General features: G+C 44.7%; 1 protein-coding gene across 4 annotated transcripts in view; it reads left to right on the top strand.

The window, feature by feature from the left end:
* Nucleotides 1-22,485, top strand: part of LOC135019305 (serine/threonine-protein phosphatase 2A regulatory subunit B'' subunit beta-like) — a 217,941-nt gene that overhangs the window by 81,477 nt on the left and 113,979 nt on the right. Inside the window, exon 1 of one of the 4 annotated variants that reach the window (XM_063953092.1) lies at nt 14,054-14,613. The exons of the other annotated variants lie outside the window; for them this stretch is intronic. Coding sequence (XP_063809162.1) covers nt 14,467-14,613 — 147 coding nt within the window. The 5' untranslated portion in view covers nt 14,054-14,466. Of the gene's footprint in view, nt 1-14,053; nt 14,614-22,485 lie in introns of those variants that run through there. 4 annotated transcript variants of the gene reach the window in all.

The following is a 22,485-nucleotide window of genomic DNA, read 5'->3' as shown; positions in this document are numbered from 1 at the left end:
TAATTATGCTTTATTCTTTTGATGTGCAGTGAAAAGTTAATATTTGGTAATAACTAGCAAGTATTTTACAATTTTTCCATAAATATTTGGCCACTATTCTCTTTTGGATTATATTTTATTTCGGAGCAATTCATTTTCACACTATTAATACATGCAATGATGAACACAACTCCCCTGATACTGCCTGATTGGTTCTAAATGCAGATTTTTTTCTCTCCTTTTGCAGAGTTGTACGCATATCTGTGACTGGACAGCCCCTAATCAAATGCTTACTTAGTGCTTTCCATGGTCAATGCAGACTTGCATCATTCCTGTCCCTGTGCAAAACATCTGTCTGAAGGGTCCCCCTTTTGGGCTTGCTGCGCTCACCACGCTATTATATTCCACCTTGGGTGGTGGCGCGGTCCACCACCTGAGTGGGAACTCGGGGCTTTGGTCGGGATTCCGACCGCCAGCATTTTGCCAGATGACGTGAGTCTGGTAGTCTCCTGACCGCTAGGATCCCGACAGCCAGTAAATTAACTGCACCCTGTCTGAGGTATATGTACACATGCATAGTCCTCTCTTCTGTCGCAAGCCATGACTAAAATGGATGTAAGTGCAAACACCCTGCCGTACGATGCAATTGTACCTGTGCGCGGGATTGGGGGGGGCAGGCACAGAGCCAGACATGCATGGCCGACTAGCCCTGCATGTCTGTGAAACTGATCGTATATGTGCTAAATTTAGCATGTCTACGATCAGATCCGAATTAGGCCCTGATTACCTGGACGAGGAGAGGACGAGGTGCCCATTGCTTGGAGCTGACCGTTCCCGGGGACGTTGGAAACATCAATACAGCGACAAATTTTTGGTGCACTTTAAAACCCCAAATCTGGTAGGAAGCCACCCTCATATCTTGCTTGAATGTGAAAATCTTGTTCTATGAAGATTTTATACCTGGAATTTTTACCTTTTTTTTGAACTATTAAATAGAAACTTTTTTTATGATTGTTTCCTGTTTCTTATAATCTACAATCCCTGGCAAGGGATTGTACTTTGATTGTAAAAAGGTTAATACACTAGAGTGTTCTATAACCTCTTTTTTACATGTATAACTCTGGAATGAACATACAGTACACCCCGTTTGACATCACAAAGGGGTAGGAAGAAGGAGTAACAATATTAAGAGGAAAATACCTGATTTAAGATAAGTAGAGACACGCCTTCTTTTTTCCTTATTACATTATAAAATTAAGGAAAGCGCAGGATAGGAGACACTTAGTAATTTTAACAGTTCTAGGTATTCTTCATTTGGGATGAGGGTAACATCCCACTTCTGAGTGTCCACTGACCTGCAGCTTGACAGCGCAATTTCTGCTCTGGTGTAAAAAATTCTTGTTTTCGTCCTGTATACGAATTGCTAAAATGTAGCAGCCTCAGCATTTTTCCAATAGTACAAATACTGTGTGCTTCATATAAAGGCTGTCACACACAATATACTAGAGACGCATATAAAATTGGCACAGCCATGTGGTGTATTCCAGTTGCATCACATTTGGCTAAAGAAACAAACAAACAAATTTCCAACTCTAGCAGAGGTGCAAGGGGCCTGGATGCTTACTCGTGTAAGTCCTATAGTGCTGTGTGGCGTGTTGAGCCTAGATGTATGAGGACACGTCTGTATATTGGCTACTGTATGTTTCAAATGACACACTTGGATGTTGTTGTTGTTGTTGTTTTTTTTTTTGTATTACATTTTGGGATCTGGCTTTTTATTAATTTAGCACATCAACAGATGTGTCATCACAAAGGTTGACTAGTTCATTCAGAATAATGGTCAGCGCATTATGCATTTATCCACATTTCTCATATTTACTTTTTATTGTTCAAAGTTCTTACCTGTACCACATGACAGAATTCATTCATTGTAATCATCCCACTGGCATTCCTAGACCATAAATTAAGGGACATGTAAGTTTACAAATTCAGTGTTGAATAGATTGCAGAAGTTGTATAACAGTACTTCGTACCGATGACATTACCAGTTCCATCGCCGATCTGTCATTTCTTTACAGCTACTTTACTAAAATGCTTAAAAATTTTAAAACTTTGTTTGCTGTTTGTTACATGCTACCATGGGTATGAGATTTGGGGTCGACAGTGTCTAGGTCAACACTAGAAATAGGTCGACATGGCCATTAGGTCAACATGAAAAAAGGTCGACACAAGTTTTTTTTTTGTGTGTCATTTTCTTCGTAAAGTGACCGGGAACCCCAATTAGTGCACCTTGTCCCCTCGTGTTGCTCTCTGTGCTCCAGGCAGGTTACCGTTCCCAATCGTAGTCCACGTGGATCGTAAAGTATGAAAAAAGTTCAAAAGAAAAAAAATGTGAATAACGCATGTTGACCTTTTTGCATGTTGACCCAATGGTCGTGTCGACCTATTTATAGTGTGGACCTAGTCCCTGTCGCCCAATGGGTGTCGACCTTAGTGGTGTCGACCCAGAGTCCAGATACCGCTGCCATTTGGTTTTCTGCTTTATCTTAATAAGCCTCCATAGAGGATATCTTTGGTTAAAATAGAGATAATGTATCTTTTATTTAACGAACTACTTTAAGATGTTTACATGTATGAGGAATCTGTTGTGTTGGTCAGGTAGAAAATCTGCATTGCTTTTAATTAAAAGGAGCCACAGTTTCGAGTGAAGTTTTTTTTCAATATTGAGCTACAAAAAAAGAAATGCAGTAATCACTGAGAATTATCTTTAGGAAGAATGAATGTCTCCTTTTACAGTGCCCAATAAAGCCACTCTTCTTTATTGCATAAACCCTTTGACAGATCAGTAGGACTAATAAATTCTAGCCTGAAGCTGATATACAAATGTGTTCTCTTACATCTTTCCTCAATACGCCATGTAGCTGGAGATGCCTGGCGTGAGTGAGCGGACAGGTCCCATGCAACTTTGTTAGTGTCTAGCGCAGTGGTTCTCAAACTTTTTTGAATCGCGGCACCCTAGAGTATCAGAATTTTTTTCACGGCACCCCTAGGTCACAAGTTTCTTATTCAGAAATTTAGAAATAAATATTAACTTATATAAAACACAATTTACTTGTCATCCTTAGGTTCAACTGTGGGGTGGGGAACAAGATTTGTTCTGTTTGTCCACATATTATATGATTGACAGCCACCAGCACTGGTTTTGCATATTACATTGATCATAAATAATTTGAATTGGTCCTGGACCACCAACCCAGGGCACCCCTGTTAGTGTCCTGAGGCACCCCAGGGTGCCATGGATCACAGTTTAAGAACCACTGGTCTAGCGGGGTTTTTTTTTTTTGCCAAAAATCTTTATTAATCACATCGCTATGTGACTAGGACGCACAAGCAGCTTTAGCTGATCAAAATTATATACAGCAGACCTATATTCTGTGCGTCTGCGGCTGTAACTGCAAACAAAATGTACGATTCTGCATATCATTTTAATCAGTATAAACTGCTTGTGTCTTATTCACATTGTTTTTTTGAAGAAGACTCATTTTAATTTAAAAAATCGATCGTAAAGACACTCAGCGCTACCGAGTCACGCCACGGAATGGCGTAACTAGTAGGGCTGTTTAACATGCAGGAAGGCTAGATGTAGGTGGACATATATGTACAGTAGGTTCATGAAGGGCAGCATGGTGGTGTAATCACAGCACTAGTATCATGGGTTTGATTTCAACAAAGTCCTTATCTGTGTAATGGTTGTATGTTCTCCATGTGTCTGTGTTTCTTCCCGATCTTCAAAAACATACTGGTAGGGTATTTTGGCTTCTGATGACAATTAAGTGTGCATGTGTTAGGGAATGTAGGATCAGATGTATTAAGCCTGGAGAAGTGATAAGTGGAAGGTGATAACTCACCAGCCAGTCATTATGGGTATGAAAAATGACAGGAGCTGATTGGCTGGTGCGTTATCACCTTCCACTTATCACTTCTTTTTCACTGCTTCATCACTTCTCCAGGCTTAATACATCTGCTCCATAGATTGTAAGCTGCACTGGATCACGGACTGATGTGAATGACTACTCTCTGTAAAGGTCTGCATTATGTGTTCTCTATGTAAACTGTTAATGATAGCTAAGTGTTATTTGGTATCTGGTTGCTTTAATAAAAGAGGGTGCGGAGGAACAAATTTGCCCTGATGCAATGTCAGCCATGAAAAATGGTCGTGTATCGCGATTAATTACCGATGGTCATTATTGCTGTATCCAATTAGATGGACCCGTGATCGCACACAAACACATGGGATCTGGGAGATGTCCCCTATCCCATGTGTTACTGCTGCTCTGGCTGCTGCTACACGGGGATTATTCTACGCGTGCAAGAGGCACGTGAAGCATCATACCCGATAAGTGCCAGCATCTGCGGTAAAAAAAGGAAGTCGGCATCAGAGCTAATAAGATAGCACCCGGCGTTCCTATTGGCAGTGGTAAAGTACCACTGCTTATAGGATATCCCTCAAAATGGCCATAATCACCCCCTGTATTTAATTTGCCATTTTTCAGTTGTGTTGCCTGTCCGAGCATAGTTTATGCTAGATAAAGGAAACTTCTGTCCTAGGCTTATGCTTATTTTACCGTATAGGTTCAATCTTGCGTGCTGTAATGCATTTATAAAGTGCATGTTATAATTTCCTTTTCAAACTCCACTTTTTTGTGCTCTGTGACCCTTTGTTTATGTCTTGTACATAGACATGGTGACAAGGAATGTTACTGACAGGAAGACTAAAGGTGGGTACACACTAGTAGATATATCTGCAGATCAACTGATCTGCAGATATATCTATGTACGGATAGGGCAGTTCATGACGTCAGTCCCCGATCCGTCGGGGACTGACGTCCTGAACTGGGCGGGCGTGTACACACGCCCGCCCAGTTCAGCTGTCAATTACCGCCGGCCGCCGCAGCATTTGTATGGGCGGTTGGCCGACCGCCCCGTACACACACAGCGACGCGCCAATATATCGGTAGATATATTGGCCGTCGGCTGTGCTGCGCGGCCGACGCGATACGTCTGTGAACGACGGAGTTCACAGACGTATCTGCCGTACACACTGGCTGATGGTCCCGCGATATATCGACCAGTGTGTACGGGCCCTAATACTGACAATGGGGGGGCGGGGGATGCGGCACTGACATGCGGGACAAACTAGCCCTGTGCTTGGGCGTTCCCCCGCATGTCTGAGTGCCTGATCGTAGTTGTGCTAAATTTAGCACAGCTACGATCAACTCGGGATGACCCCCATTGTCTGCTGATCATCTGAAACAGTACACAAAATACCCTCCCGACTGTGGAAAATTGTATCAAAAGCAATCATCTCTCTCACATTGGGGTACATTTACCAAGATGGGAGTTTTTTTTTAGAACTGGCGATGTTGCCCATAGCAACCAATCAGATTCTATCTATTATCTTCTAAAAGCAGCCAGATAAATGTTAAGTACAATCTGGTTGCTATGAGCAGCATCACCAGTTCTAAAAAATAATAATAAAAACTCCCACCTTTTAGTAAATTTACCCCCCTGTGTCCAAACAAACAAACAAACAAACAAACAAACGTGATCTCTTATTTAATGCAGTGGTGAAAATGTTAAGAATTTTTTTTTTCTCCAATTATAATTAAGTTTTTTTTTGTCAAAACCTACTGCTTTTTACTGTTTTGGAAAGGTTGATTATTGGCGAGACAAAAGCCATGTATTTGTGGTACTTCTATTGAAACATTTTTTGGTAGTTTGAGTTAAAAAAAAAAAAAAAAAAAAAAAAAAAAAAATCGGGGTAGAATGAATAAAGAGACTAATGGTATTTTCTGTAAATACAAAGTCTTCTGGAAAAGGTATTTCTGTGATATTAATGATGGAATGTGACTAGCACTAACATCAGTAAGTGGCCTTAGCGCAAGGATGCGTTTTTCCATTACTGCTTAAATATTCCTCCCTACTTCCACTTTAGAAAATGAACAGTCCTCCATTTAAAGGCCTTAATAACGTGAGGATGGTTATCGGTCTGATTCGGAGGTGCATGCAAATCCCGTCGGACACCATACGGAGCGGATTTGCGATAATATGCTAATATCAATTGCTGGGATTTGTATTGACGTGTCTACAGAAACCCATCTTCAGACGCACATTGGTCACACCATTGGTCATCTGAAAAAATCCTATGGTTGCTCAGATTATCTGACTGAATTGCTCAGAATGTCTGACTGAAATCAGTTGGTGGAACAATTGTAACTGCAGATGCAGTTGTAGGTTTAGACACGTCCCTGCGCTTTGCTTGACCACGATTGTTAATCTAAATGGCTGCGTGCACAGTCAAAAAAACAACAACACTTAGAGCAGCAAACATTGGCATTGCTTCCCCATCTGAGTTAGGCCCTGTGTGAGGTTATTGCAAATCCTTGCTGTAGTATATCTGGAATATATTTGTTGGTTGGGTATAAAAGGCGGGTGGTCAGAATAACTTGCCTTTCCCCAATGGCACCCTAACCCTACCTACCAGTAGTCTCAACCCAAACCCCCCCAGTAAAACAGAGCAATTCAGTTGATGCTCCATTTAGGTAGGGGTGACCTTTCTTATTGCAGCCTGAGGTGATAAGAAATGTGGACGAAGTCGGCAGCTAATGGGAGTTTGGAGGCCCAAAGCAGGACTTTAGCCGATTTACGCAGTTAAACCCTGTCTGTTTTGGTGCAACATGTGCGATATGTATGGGTGCCCAAACACAGTAGAATCCTGACAATTGTTTGGGCATCTATACTTTCCCGTTTAGGCGAGAAAAGTAGACGCCCAAAACAATTCTACCCCAAAGATATCGGTTCTCTTGTTTAAAGTTCTCTCAGATTCTAAAGGTGCCCAGACACTAGACGATATTGTGAGCGATTTGGCAGTTTTCAATGTATCGGAAGTACAAATCGTTTATAATAGCGCAGATCTTTCAGTGTCTGTGAAAGATAATGATCACGATGCGCAGTCCCGTTGGTCGGAGCTTCTGATCTTCCCTGTTGTAGTGAAGATCTGAAGCTATTGTCAACAACAGCATGCTGCTGGATGTAGCCACTCCCAGATCTTAATATATTTCTTAAAGATATATTGTGTATTGTACTAGATCGACTGCCGGGGGAGTTCAAGGGAAATTGTTAACGAGAAATCCTCATTTACAGGTCGTCTAGTGCAATGGTTCTCAACTGCGGTCCTCAAGTACCCCCAACAGTTCATGTTTTCCAGGTCTCCTCACAGGATTGCAAGTGAAATAATTTGCTCCACCTATGGGTCTTTTTAAAATGTCAGTGAGTAATGAATACACCTGTTCAACTGCTAGGTGACATGGAAAACATGAACTGTTGGGGGTACTTGAGGACCGAGGTTGAGAACCACTGCTCTAGTGTGTGGGCACCTTTACATATCTGACTGACTTATTATTGTAGTTTTGTCTATCAGCTGAATGGTGCATAATTTCCTTTTTCTCATGGTCCTAGAGGATGCTGGGGTCCACTTCAGTACCATGGGGTATAGACGGTTCCGCAGGAGCCATGGGCACTTTAAGACTTTTTCAGAGTGTGAACTGGCTCCTCCCTCTGTGCCCCTCCTCCAGACCTCAGTTTAGAAATTGTGCCCAGGCAAACTGGTCGCACTCCAGTGGAGCTCTACTGAGTTTCACTGAAAGACTTTGTTAGGGTTTTTATTACTGCTGGCAACAGTCTCCCTGCTTCGTGGGACTTGGGGGGAAGAAGTAGGAACCAACTTCCTAAAGAGTTTCATGGCTCTGCTTCTTGCTGACAGGACACCATTAGCTCCTGAAGGGCACTGAACACTAGCTGCGGCTACGCGCTCACTCCCACAGCACGCCGTCATCCCCCTAATAAAGCCAGAAGTCAGACGCATGAGTATTATTACCGGAGATCTGCAGAGAGGGATCTCCGGTCATCGTGACGGCTCAAGGTACCGCGCAGCGAGCAGGAACTCTGCGCAAACATGCTATCCATAACACAGTGCACAGCAGGGTGCAGGGTGCGGAGCGCCCTGGGCAGCATGAAAACCTACTCTCACTGGCAAAAGGTAGCATACTTTGTATTTACACTGTCCTACACCCCCGCCAGTATAAATATCTAATCTAAAGCTGAGGAAAAATGCGCCATTACAGGGTGCGAGGTTTCTTCCTCAGGCAGCCAGCACACTGCTCAGCGCCATTTTCTCCCAGCAGCTGCAGGGCAAGAAATACTGATCCTCCTCTCCACTTCTGAATCAAGTATCAGGGTGCAAAAAAGGGGGGGGGGGGTGTAATATTCGGTGCTAGAACCTATTATTCGTAATAGAAAGCGCTTGACGATCCCTGTGTACAAAGTACGTGACACAGGGATTTTGTCTCTGTGTACAAAGTACGCGACACGGGGGTTTTTTCTTTTGGCGCTGAGTTGTGAACTGGCAATTCCTTTCTGTGTCCTTCTGACAGAGTTTACTGTGGGTCTGTCCCCATTAAGCCCCGGAGTGTCTGTGGTGTGATTGTGCACGTGTGTGACATGTCTGAGGCAGGGAGCTCTTCCCCTGAAGGAGCCATTTTAGGGACACAGAGTTGTAATGTGGTGGCGCTGCCGGCACACCACGAGCCTGAATGGGTGAAAGAATTACGTGATAGTGTGAATCATATCGGTAAGAGATTGGATAAGTCTGAGTCTCATGCAGAAAACTGGAGAAAATCCGTGGAAGATGTGATTTTTTAATAGTTCTGCCTTTTCATCCACAGGGGACCCCTCTGGGTCACATAAAACACAAGTTGTACAGACTGACACGGACTGATTCCTGTGTCAACACTAGTGATTCCAGGGGAATAGATCCAAAGTTAGCAAAAAACATTCAATATATGATGGTTGCTATAAAGGAGGTGTTAGAAGTTACGGAGGCCCCTCCTTTACCACAGGAGAAGGCTTACTTTTGTAAAGAAAAGAAAATTAATGTCACTTTTCCTCCATCTCATGAGCTGAACAGTCTCTTTGAGGGAGTCTGGACAAATCCTGAAAAGAAATTTCAGATTCCCAAAAGATTTCAGGTAGCTTACCCTTTCCCTGCAGAGGACAGGAAAAGGTGGGAGTCACCCCCCGTTTTAGACAATGCCCTGTCACGGTTAACAAAAAAGGTGATTCTCCCTGCGCCTGGGACTGCTTCACTGAAAGAGCCGGCAGACCGCAAGTTGGAGAATACGTTGAAATCTATTTATGTGGCCATTGGGACACTACTCAGGCCTACCATTGCCTGTGCGTGGGTGAGTAGTGCTATTGAAAAGTGGTCAGAATACTTGTCATCAGACATTGACACAATAGATAGAGACAAGATACTCCTAACGTTAGGTCATATCAAAGACGCTGCTGCGTACATGCTAGAGGCCATGAAAGATGGGATCAAGAGCCGCAACCATGGCAGTCTCAGCACGAAGGGTGTTGTGCATTCGCCAATGGAATGCTGACGCAGATTCCAAAAGGAATATGGAGGCTCTCCCGTATAAGGGTGAGGCCTTGTTTGTAGATGGGCTGGATGCGTTAGTTGCTGCAGCTACCGCAGGTAAGTCGACATTCTTGCCTAATGCTCCTGCGCCGGCGAAAAAGACACATCACTCTCAGATGCAGTCCTTTCGGCCCAATAAATACAAAAAGGGTAAAGGTTCCCCTTTCTTTGCAGGTAAAGGAAGGGGAAAAGGAAAAAAGTCTGCAGCGTCTACAGGATCACAGGAGCATAAATCAACCTCTGCTTCTGCCAAATCTGCAGCATGACGCTGGGACTCCCTTGCGGGAGTCCGCTCAGGTGGGGGCACGTCTGAAACTCTTCAGTCAGGTCTGGGTTCAATCTGGCCTGGACCCGTGGGTCTTCCAAATAGTGTCCCACGGGTACAAACTGGAGTTTCAAGACATTCCCCCATGCCGATTTTTCAAATCGGCCTTACCAGCTTCTATCCCAGACAGGAAAGTGATAGCGGCAGCAATACAAAAATTGTGTCAGGATCAGGTTATTGTCCTGGTTCCCTTGTTACAACAAGGAGAAGGGTTTTATTCAAGCCTATTCGTAGTTCCGAAGCCTGACTGCTCGGTCAGACCGATTCTAAACCTGAAAACTCTGAATCTCTACCTGCAAAGGTTCAAGTTCAAGATGGAATCTCTGAGGGCAGTGATTTCCAGTCTGAAGGAAGGGGACTTCATGGTGTCAGTGGACATAAAAGATGCCTACTTGCATGTTCCCATTTATCCTCCACATCAAGCTTATCTGAGATTCGCGATACAGGGTTGTCATTACCAATTTCGGACGTTGCCGTTTGGACTCTCCACGGCACCGAGGGTGTTCACCAAGGTGATGGCAGAGATGATGGTCCTCCTTCAACAAAAAGGAGTAAATATAATTCCTTACCTAGACTATCTCCTGATAAAAGCGAGGTCCAGGGAAAGGTGGGTGCAGAACATTGCACTCTCCCTGACAGTATTTCAGCAACACGGTTGGATCATAAATTTTCCAAAGTCACAGTTGTACCCGACGACAAGATTGTCCTTTCTGGGGATGATACTGGACACAGAAGTACAGAGGGTATTTCTTCCAGTAGAAAAGGCTCTGGAAATCCAGAAAGTGGTCAAACAAATTCTGAAACCAACAAAAGTGTCGATTCATCAATGCATTCGGTTGTTGGGAAAAATGGTAGCGGCCATACAGTTTGGCCGATTCCGTGCCAGAGTATTCCGGTGAGACCTGTTGGACAAGTGGTCCGGATCCCATCTACACATGCACCAGAGGATAATCCTGTCATCCAAAGCCAGAATTTCGCTCCTGTGGTGGCTACACAGTTCTCGCCTGCTAGAGTGACGCAGGTTCGGGATTCAGGACTGGGTCCTAGTAACCACGGATGCAAATCTCCGAGGCTGGGGAACAGTCACACAGGGGGAAAGCTTCCAAGGAAGATGGTCAAGTCAAGAAGCTTGTCTTCACATAAACGTTCTGGAGTTGAGAGCCATTTACAATGGCCTTCTACAAGCGGTACATCTTCTTCAAGATCAACCTGTACAGATCCAGTCGGACAATGTAACAGCAGTTGTGTACATAAACCGTCAGGGCGGAACGAAAAGCAGAGTGGCGATGGCAGAGGTGACAAAGATCCTCTGGGCAGAAAGACATGCAAGAGCTCTGTCGGCAATTTTCATTCCGGGAGTGGACAACTGGGAAGCAGACTTCCTCAGCAGAAACGATCTCCATCCAGGAGAATGGGGCCTCCATCACGAAGTCTTCGCAGAGGTGACAGGTCTTTGGGGAGTTCCTCAAGTAGACATGATGGCATCTCGTCTCAACAAGAAGCTTCAGAGATATTGTTCCAGGTTGAGAGACCCTCAAGCAATAGCAGTGGATGCACTAGTGACCCAGTGGGTGTTTCGGTCGGTGTATGTCTTCCCTCCACTTCCACTAATACCAAAAGTTCTCAAGATCCTAAGAAGATCAAGGGTTCGAGCGATCCTCGTTGTCCCGGACTGGCCAAGGAGGGCTTGGTATCCAGATCTTCAGGAGTTGCTCATAGAAGATCCTCGGCCTCTTCCTCTTCGCGAGGACCTGCTCCAGCAGGGGCCGTGCGTATATCAAGACTTACCGCGGCTACGTTTGAAGGCATGGCTGTTGAGCGCCGGATCCTAGCCCGAAAGGGTATTCCCAAAGAAGTCATTCCCACTCTGATTCAGGCCAGGAAAGGGGTAACGTCTAAACATTACCACCGTATTTGGAGAAAATGTGTCTTGGTGTCAATCTGAGAAGGCTCCAATGGAAGAGTTTCAGTTAGGACATTTTCTCCTGGCGGGTGTGGATGCGGGCCTACGATTGGGGTCAATCAAGGTCCAGATTTCGGCCTTGTCCGTTTTTCTTTCAGAAACAATTGGCCTCCCTTTCAGAAGTTCAGACCTTCGTGAAGGGGGTTCTGCACATCCAACCTCCATTTGTGCCTCCTGTGGCACCATGGAATCTTAACGTGGTGTTGCAGTTCCTTCAATCGGATTGGTTTGAACCTCTCCAGGAGATTGAATTTAAGTTTCTCACTTGGAAAGTGGTCATGCTGTTGGCTTTGGCATCTGCAAGTTAGGGGCCTTGTCTTACAAGAGCCCTTACTTGATCTTCCATGAAGATAGGGCTGAGTTGAAAACTCGTCGGCAATTTCTGCCTAAGGTGGTTTCTTCTTTCCATATAAACCACCCTATTGTGGTGCCAGTGGCTACTGACACCTTCGATGCTTCAAAGTCTCTGGATGTGGTCAGAGCTTTGAGAATTTATGTCGCAAGGACAGCTCGGATACGGAAAACAGAGGCTCTGTTTGTCCTGTATTCTCCCAACAAGATTGGATGTCCTGCTTCTAAGCAAACTATTGCGCGCTGGATCAGAGGTACGATTCAGCACGCTCATTCCACAGCAGGATTGCTGTTGCCGACTTCGGTAAAAGGCCATTCTACTAGAAAGGTGGGCTCATCCTGGGCAGCTGCCCGGGGGGGGTCTCTGCTTTACAACTTTGCCGAGCAGCTACTTGCTCAGGGACAAACACGTTTGCTAAGTTTTACAAGTTTGACACCTTGGCCGATGAGGACCTAAAGTTTGGTCAGTCGGTGCTGCAGGGTCATCCGCACTCTCCCGCCCGTACTGGAGCTTTGGTATAACCCTATGGTACTGAAGTGGACCCCAGCATCCTCTAGGACGTATGAGAAAACAGGATTTTAATACCTACCGGTAAATCCTTTTCTCCTAGTCCGTAGAGGATGCTGGGCACCCAACCCAGTGCGTTCTTCACCTGCAGTTTTAGTTTGTTGTAGTTACACAAGTGTTGTGTTAAAATTATTTTCAGCATGTTGCTGCAATAGTTCATGCCCGTTGGCATGTGTTATGTTGAATGCTATGTTGTGCGGCATGGTTGAAGTGTCCCTGGGCACAGTTCCTATACTGAGGTCTGGAGGAGGGGCATAGAGGGAGGAGCCAGTTCACACTCTGAAAAAGTCTTAAAGTGCCCATGGTTCCTGTGGAATGTCTATACCCCATGGTACTGAAGTGGACCCCAGCATCCTCTACAGACTAGGAGAAAAGGATTTACCGGTAGGTATTAAAATCCTGTTTTTTTTAATTGTATTTTATTTTTATTTTGTTTTTGCAATGCTCCCCTCCCCCACCACACCCCCTTATTCCACTCCCCCTTTTCTACTTGTACCCCTTCAATTTTATGTTGAAACTTTAGTGCAAAAAAATAAATAAAAAATCATAAAAAAAAAAACCCAAAGCAAAATATTATTCTGTAATAATAAGGTTCATACACACTTGCCGATTTTAAAATTAACGAAGTCGCTCATTTTCACCCTTCCTGAGTAACGTTCACTTTCTCTGCAAGTGTGCATGCTGGTGACGATGACTGATGTGCGGCATCCACCTATTAAATATAGAGAACTTTCACATTAAGCAGTGACTAGCAAGTGTCTGGTCTTTCCCAAACCCCCTTCATTCCCCCACAGTCAGTCTTCAGGTGTCCACTTGTCTTCTAAACACCCTTGCCATACTCTGCCCAGTAATAGTGCAAAGTTAAATGATAGCTTCTCTGATTGTATTTGTATATTCTCATATTGAATGTGTGGTGAACATTTTCAGTCACAAATATTAAAATGGCTGCAGAAGGCCCCACAGTGTCACACAACCACCTGCTAATAAATCCACATTGGAAGAAAAAGTAGCCAGGAGGTCTTTCTGCTCTGCACTCTGGGATCCTGCTATGGGTGTCACCAGGTTAGTGAAACGTATATACTAGATTGTGATTGGCAGTGCAGCTTTAAATGTACAGTACATTGGCTGCTTCAGACTAGTTAATGTGTTACTATCTGAATCAGATCAATGAGAAGCCCTGCGCTAAATTGCAGAGCTAGATTTTGCTGATTGAATGCCTCTGCTGTCCCTCTGGTTTTATCAGTTGCTACATATTTGCTGATGTGATAGAGGCCACATTCAAGGGAGCTGGAATGTAAATGCACTAGTGAGCGCCTGTTGACAGTCCTGGGCACTTCATTCACACAGCACTTCCATTGGTGTTTGACAAGCTGGGAAGACAGACAGCAGGAAACTACCTCTGCTACCAATTTTGTCTATGCTGCACTCTTTCCAGTCCCCCACCCCCCTTTTCTGTTTGTGTTCTACCCTTTCTACTACTACATAGAAAGGATCAACCTGTTGCTTGGTGAGAGCTGAGCCTCTGGAATGCCTTTTGTAAAGGGCAGCCCCACTCAGTGACTGTACAGTCAGTGTTTCCCTAGCTATCTGCTTCTTTCTGTCAATGTATGGAGCTGAGGAGTGTAGCTGTACGTCCCCTACAAAGCGCCAAATAAGCTGCTCTCCTCTGCTGCAAGTTGTCATTTTGGAAACAAAAGGATTCTCTCTCTTTTTGGAAAACCTCTCCACTTACAATATTTTATATGAAATCTGGAAGTATGAGAATAAAAGAGATCTCTTTGAGACAAGACCCGGATCTTAGAAAGGAATTGGCTTTGTTGGCTCGTGGATGTGATTTTGTTTTGCCTTCAAGATTTAAGAAAAGGCTTAAAGCTTTCCAGCAGATTCAGGTTGGCTTATCTGTTTGTGGAGCACTTTGTGTACCAGTTTTCACAGTATCTTCCAGTTTCAATCATGTATGATGCAATTTTATATTATACACACTGTACACAATTCTATATTATTTATGTGATGCTGTTGGTGTTTATTTATATATGCAAATGATTATGGATAACCAAAAGTATGTTGTAGCCATTGGCTTTTGAAAAACATTTTCCTGAAACACTCGATACAGAGATGTTTAATGTCGGCTGTGCAGTGAGCATTAATGCAATAGTACATTGACCTCTGGCACAGGAAACGTTCATGGTTTTTCTTCCTTTTTCTGAACTAGAACCAGTCATGAAAGCCTATATTAAAATGACTGTCTAGTATTTATAGTCGCATAGTATAGGTCTGTTGTAATCATCTGTTATTGTGTTTAGCAGATTTTTGTCAAGCTAGCATTTTTAAAAAGTGTGTAAAAGTTTACCACTATTTATTATTAGTACATTGATGACTTCTTGTAAGTGTGTATGTATGTATGTGTATATATATATATATATATATATGTATATATATGTATATATATATATATATATATATATGTGTGTGTGTAATTTTTTTTTTTTTTTTTTTTGAGTATAACTTTATTCTTTTTTTTGTGATGTAGGGTTTTTAATCTAAACACTTGCTTGCTAGTTTAGGCCACGAAGACGGGATATGGTCGTTAGGTCGACAGCAGCTTAGGTCTACAGTCATTAGGTTGACCACTGAAGGTCGACATGGTCATTTAGGTCGACGGGTCAAAAGGTCGACATGGGTTTTTCACATTTTTTGTACTTTTTCATACTTGACTATCCACATGGACTACAATTGGGAACGGTAACCTGTACCGAGCGCAGCGGTAGCGTAGCAAGGCACCTTGCCCGAAGCATGGCGAGCGAAGGGACACTGTGCACTAATTGGGGTTCCCCCGTCACTTTACGAAGAAAACGACACCAAAAAAAGTCCAAAAACCCACGTCCACCTTTTGACCTGTCGACTTAGTAGTCAACCTAATGACCATGTCGACCTATTGCCCCTGTCGACCCAATGCACGTCGACCTTCCATGGTTGACCCAATAAGACACCTGTTTTAAGTGAGAACCTTTAGCATGCGCCATTAAGAGAGAATAAAGTGTGTTCTCGGAGCCTCCCTGTTGCACATTGTCCCATGCGCTTAATTAGCACGTCCATAGAAATCCATTACGTTGTAACTACTATTAACCCTCTTGAACATTGTACGCAAATTTGTAATTCATGTGTGGCAAAAAAAAACCTGTCAGTCTGTGTATAGATAAATTCATTTTCGGAGTGTTTGCTTTAAAGGACGTGACTGTCTGACTTCAGTGGGAACCATGATCTTTTTTTGTGTTGTGTAATTAAATTCTTTAGAGATTTATTATGTGCACTAGCCAGAGTTATTAAAGGTAATAAAGAAAATAGAATATTTGGGCCCTAAAGCAGAGTCCTATGTTTACAGTAATGTGAGCTCCAGATAGAATCCCTGCCTTACAGGGAGGTCTGTAGCCTGACACTGGAGGAACAGAAATGAAGGGATCTATTATGAGACACGTGACTTTAATGTGTACAATACATCTGAATGTGACCAGAGAAAACTCGCCCTGGTTGGTGTGTGTGTGTTTTGAAGGGGACTGTGTGTGGTGGGTTTTTTGTTTTTGTTTTTTAAGAGGCTACATAAAGTGTGGAGTGATTGCATGTGTCTTTAAAATAAAAGTATACAAACAATTTTGTATTTAAACCGTATAGTTCATCATCTTTCAGTCTGGCGCATCATTCTGCCTCAGCATCCATTATAAGTAAGAAGTGATATTAAATATCCAACATGAACAGTCTTATGTTTCTGAATTACCTTTTTGTTAGATTTGTATTGTGATAGATTACACATATGCAGGTTTTTTTAAATATTTTCATTAAATATTGTTTTCTACACATGGTTGAGCTCTACTTTAGACTGAAATTTTATATGCATTGACCTTAAAAACAAACACAATTGTAATTGTAGTGCAATGGCAGAGTGGGTGAAGCGGCAGTGTGACTGACTAGTACTTAAGGTGGGTACACACTAGGCGACGTGCTCTATGACGACAGTCCAAATTGAGCTGCATGCACGGCCAGCAGCGAGGTTCGTTAATGACCCGCGGGGCCGTGCATTGCTCGTAGTCGCCGGCATACACATTTGCCGAGAAAGTAAACAACGTCGCTCATTTTCACCCTTCCCGAGCGACGTTCTTTACTTTCTTTGCAAGTGTGTATGCACCTTTACTGTAAGCTCTAGCATTCCTTTTAGCTACCTCCATTCTCCCTTTTAAGTAAATGCAGGGTTTTGCCTGTGGCATTCCCTATGTGATCCTTGGCCAGTTGTGCTGTAGTGCCTGCCTTTTGTCCAGTGCTATAAGACATCCACACATCTACATCTGTGTTAAGCAAGTACCATTGCTTTTGCACCACCATAGCAAAACCTTTTGTCCGCATAGTGGTCTTTGTTTTGTACATGTCGTTTTGTCCTTATTTCGCACTTTGTCTAATTCCCTTCCCTGCATCTAGTTTGCTCACTTGCATCAGGTTTCTCTACTAATTACATCCTATCCTCATCCACAGCCACCTTCTCTGCAATTTGTTTTTCTTGTGCATTTTCTGCCTTCTGTGTAATCCTTACACAACCTTTTGCTGTATTTCGGGCCCGATCTATCCCAATGAACCCCATAGTCCTCTGCCTTGAGCGGGGACTCGGCGGGGTGCCGGCATCGGCACGTGCATACACACTTGCCGATGCCAGTGGGGAAGGGAGCGCCGGGTGGAACGACGGCAGCATGTCTGTTGTTAACGAGGACCTCCCTCGTCTGTACATGTTCAGATGAGGGAGGGGGTCGTTAACGTCGTGCGGGAGTGCGCATCGTCAATGATAATGAATGGACACACTAGGCGATTATTGTGAACAACATCACTCGGCCCTTTCTGAGCGATAGTGTTCACAATATCGCCTAGTGTGTATGGGGCTTTAGTGTGTGCTATATCTTGTCAGCATATTCTCAGACCTATGTAAGCTCTTTCTTAACAGAGGAAGTGCCAGGCTGTCATACTACAGACTTCCAAAATGGGATGCATTTAGCAATAAGGGGATGATTATACACACAATTACAATTGGTAAGAGTCCGCAGAATGGAGCAGACATGGGAGTTCAAAATAATAAAATTAGCATCATCTACATCTACTTACTAGAAATATAACACAGTCTACTTTTTGCTTAATCGCACTGCCGGTCTCTGTCATGGTTGGGTCAGCACATTATAGGCACCAATACCCACACTGAATTCTGGTGTCACAATGATACTTCTGCACACATGAAGCCCTATATAAGTTTTGCTTTGTCACAACCACCTACACCCAGTCTTTAATTAAATAGCCATTTCTTGCGCCTTTAAGCATTATAGTTTACAGCATAAATTGTGCGATATACGCCATATCTTACAAGATGATGTAATATGTAACCTACATGTCAAATTAGTTACTATAGTCCTTGCTATAGCATTAGATTTGTTTACTGAAATGGGAAATTGTTCTGTTGATTGCGTATGATTTGGGCTCCCCCAGTGTTTAGTCATTCAGGCTTCTGACTCTATATAGCCATGTGTGGTTAAAAAAAAAAAGTTCCTGATAACTGGATATATTAGTAAATACAGTTAGACGACCACTGTTACCTTTTGTGTGCATGTTATATCTGCACATGGTTTTGCCCATTAGAGAGAGATTTTGCTGCTGCAATTAGGTCTGAATTAAGCCCAATATTTTATACTTACTGGTGCTGTTATCAGTTCACTCCACATGAGCAAACCATGAACAGACAGCGTGTGGGCAGCTGCAGATATGAGTGTTGTAAAGTGGCCATCAGGAAGGATTTCATTCCCCATTATGTAGATCAGGGGTGGCCAACCAGTCAGAGGCAAAGAGCCAGAAAAGATCCATAGTAAAGGGCAACAGCCACTATCATGCGCGCGTCTACACAAAAATGGGTGTGAGGCCTAGTTTTCACAAAGCCACACCCCATTTTTGTGCACGCACCTTTCGGTATGACATTTGTAAGAGTATGACTTTGTGTCATAACCCCGTTTTTAGTCATGTTGTACAGTGCCACATACATATAATGCCCCAAGTACAGTGCCACATACATATAAAAATGCCAAAAAATGGGTGCCTCCACAGTGCCAGATACATATACCCCCCTTCACAGTGCCAGATACACATATGTCCACACAGTGCCAGATAAATATATGCCCACAGTACCAGATACACATGCCCCCACAGTGCCAGCTACGCCCCCAGTGCCAGATACACATGTTCCCACAGTGCCAGCTGTACATGTCCCCCCAGTGCCAGCTATGCCCCCAGTGCCAGATATGCCCCCAGTGCAGATACACGTCTCCACAGTGCCAGCTATGCATGTCCGTACAGTGCCAGCTATGCCCCCAGTGCCAGCTACACATGTCCACAGTGCCAGCTAAGCCCCCAGTGCAGATACACATGCCCCCACAGTGCCAGATATGCCTCCAGTGCCAGATACACATGTCCCCACAGTGCCAGATATGCCTCCAGTGCCAGATACACATGTCCCCACAGTGCCAGATATGCCCCAGTGCAGATACACATGTCCTTACAGTGCCAGATATCCCCCTAGTGCCAGCAACACATGTCCTTACAGTGACAGATATACCCCCAGTGCAGATACACATGCCCCCACAGTGCCAGATATGTCCCCCAGTGCAGATACACATGTCCTTACAGTGCCAGATATGCCCCTAGTGCCAGCTACACTTATCCTTACAGAACCAGATATACCCCCAGTGCAGATACACATGCCCCCACAGTGACAGATATGCCCCCAGTGCAGATCCACATACCCCCACAGTGCCAGCTATGCTCCCAGTGCAGGTCCACATGCCCCCAGTGCAGATCCACATGCCCCCACAGTGCCAGCTATGCCCCCAGTGCAGATCCACATGACCCCACAGTTGCTCCCCCCCCCTCCAAGTGCTCTCACCGTGCTGCTGCTGCTGTGAGGGGAGGGGAGGAGAGCACAGCGCGCGCCTCTCCTGTTCCTCTGACTCCGGCGGCGGTGTCCATCTTCAATTTGGTGCCGGCCCGAGAGCCAATCAGCTGCCGGACCGCGAGCTCTGATTGGCTTATGGCCCGGCACCGAATTGAAGATAGACACCGCCACAGGAGTCAGAGGGGCAGGTGAGGTGCGCGCTGTAGATTAACACACAGCATCTTCTAAGCCTTAGAAGTTGCTGTGTGTCAGGCAGCGGTGGCCGGGAGCGGATCGAGCCACATGCGGAGGATGAAAGAGCCGCATGCGGCTCGAGAGCCGCGGGTTGGCCACCGCTGATATAGATTGCAGCCTCATGCTATGCAAAATATTGTAAGTTTAAGTAAAATATGTTATCAAGTATTTTCTTTACTCTGTGGCTGATGGAGAATATATGGTCTCTTGTGAAAATATATAGCTTTTGGCTTACTTAACTTTTAATCACACCTGCAAACAGACTAAACCCAGCAGTGATGGGGAATCTTGGCACTCCAGCTGTTGATGGACTACTTTTTGTTCACAATTATAGGGGGTCAGCAAATCCTCCCCCCCTTTGAAGGTTGCTGCATTAAGGTAGTTTTTGATATTTTAGGCACTTAGGGATTGTATCATTTCATTGTCGTTTGATATTTTGTGTACTGGTTCCTACCTCGTTAGTTTTGGAGATTAGTATTCTAAAAAGGTGGGCAGTACTAAGAATATCCATTATTATAGATATATGGGCACCTTTTTTCTTTCTGTTGAACTACGCATCCCATCATGCCATGCTACAGTTTTGCTATTTGGCCATGCTAAAACTGTAGCAGGGCATGCTGGGATGTTTAGTTCAACAACGGCTAGAGTCTCAAGGTTCCCTATCACTGGACTATAGCATTGGGGATTTCTCCACATTCTGTCAGCCCTTATTTCTCTGACGTCCTAGTGGATGCTGGGACTCCGTCAGGACCATGGGGATTAGCGGCTCCGCAGGAGACAGGGCACAAAAATAAAAGCTTTAGGACTAGGTGGTGTGCACTGGCTCCTCCCCCTATGACCCTCCTCCAAGCCTCAGTTAGGTTTTTGTGCCCGTCCGAGCAGGGTGCAATCTAGGTGGCTCTCCTAAAGAGCTGCTTAGAAAAAGTTATTAGGTTTTTTATTTTCAGTGAGTCCTGCTGGCAACAGGCTCACTGCAACGAGGGACTTAGGGGAGAAGAAGTGAACTCACCTGCGTGCAGGATGGATTGGCTTCTTAGGCTACTGGACACCATTAGCTCCAGAGGGATCGAACACAGGCCCAGCCATGGAGTCCGGTCCCGGAGCCGCGCCGCCGACCCCCTTGCAGATGCCGAAAAGTGAAGAGGTCCAGAAACCGGCGGCAGAAGACTTTTCAGTCTTCATGAGGTAGCGCACAGCACTGCAGCTGTGCGCCATTGTTGTCAGCACACTTCACACCAGCGGTCACTGAGGGTGCAGGGCGCTGGGGGGGGGCGCCCTGGGCAGCAATGATAATACCTTGTTCTGGCTAAAAATACATCACATATAGCCCCTGGGGCTATATGGATGTATTTAACCCCTGCCAGGTCTCACAAACACCGGGAGAAGAGCCCGCCGAAATAGGGGGCGGGGCCTATCTCCTCAGCACACAGCGCCATTTTCCTGCACAGCTCCGCTGCGAGGAAGGCTCCCAGGACTCTCCCCTGCACTGCACTACAGAAACAGGGTAAAAAAACAGAGAGGGGGGGCACTTTTTTGGCGACATTGATATATTAAGCTGCTATAAAGGAAACAACACTTCTGTAGGGTTGTTCCTATATATTTATAGCGCTTGGGTGTGTGCTGGCAAACTCTCCCTCTGTCTCCCCAAAGGGCTAGAGGGGTCCTGTCTTCGATAAGAGCATTCCCTGTGTGTCGGTACGTGTGTGTCGACATGTATGAGGACGATGTTGGTGTGGAGGCGGAGCAATTGCCGGTAATGGTGATGTCACCCCCTAGGGAGTCGACACCGGAATGGATGGCTTTGTTTATGGAATTACGTGATAATGTCAGCACGTTACAAAAATCAGTTGACGACATGAGACGGCCGGCAAACCAGTTAGTACCTGTCCAGGCGTCTCAGACACCGTCAGGGGCTGTAAAACGCCCTTTACCTCAGTCGGTCGACACAGACCCAGACACGGACACCGAATCTAGTGTCGACGGTGAAGAAACAAACGTATTTTCCAGTAGGGCCACACGTTATATGATCACGGCAATGAAGGAGGCTTTGCATATCTCTGATACTGCAAGTACCACAAAAAGGGGTATTATGTGGGGTCTGAAAAAACTACCTGTAGTTTTTCCTGAATCAGAGGAATTGAATGAAGTGTGTGATGAAGCGTGGGTTAACCCCGATAGAAAACTGCTAATTTCAAAGAAGTTATTGGCATTATATCCTTTCCCGCCAGAGGTTAGGGCGCGCTGGGAAACACCCCCTAGGGTGGATAAGGCACTCACACGCTTATCAAAACAAGTGGCGTTACCGTCTCCTGAAACGGCCGCCCTCAAGGATCCAGCTGATAGGAGGCTGGAAACTACCCTGAAAAGTATATACACTCATACTGGTGTTATACTGCGACCAGCCATCGCCTCTGCATGGATGTGCAGTGCTGGGGTGGTTTGGTCGGATTCCCTGACTGAAAATATTGATACCCTGGATAGGGACAGTATTTTATTGACTATAGAGCAATTAAAGGATGCTTTTCTTTATATGCGAGATGCTCAGAGGGATATTTGCACT

This window comes from Pseudophryne corroboree, chromosome 2, assembly GCF_028390025.1.
Source record: "Pseudophryne corroboree isolate aPseCor3 chromosome 2, aPseCor3.hap2, whole genome shotgun sequence".
Classification (NCBI taxonomy): domain Eukaryota; kingdom Metazoa; phylum Chordata; class Amphibia; order Anura; family Myobatrachidae; genus Pseudophryne; species Pseudophryne corroboree.
This window is presented reverse-complemented; position numbering and strand designations above follow the sequence as displayed.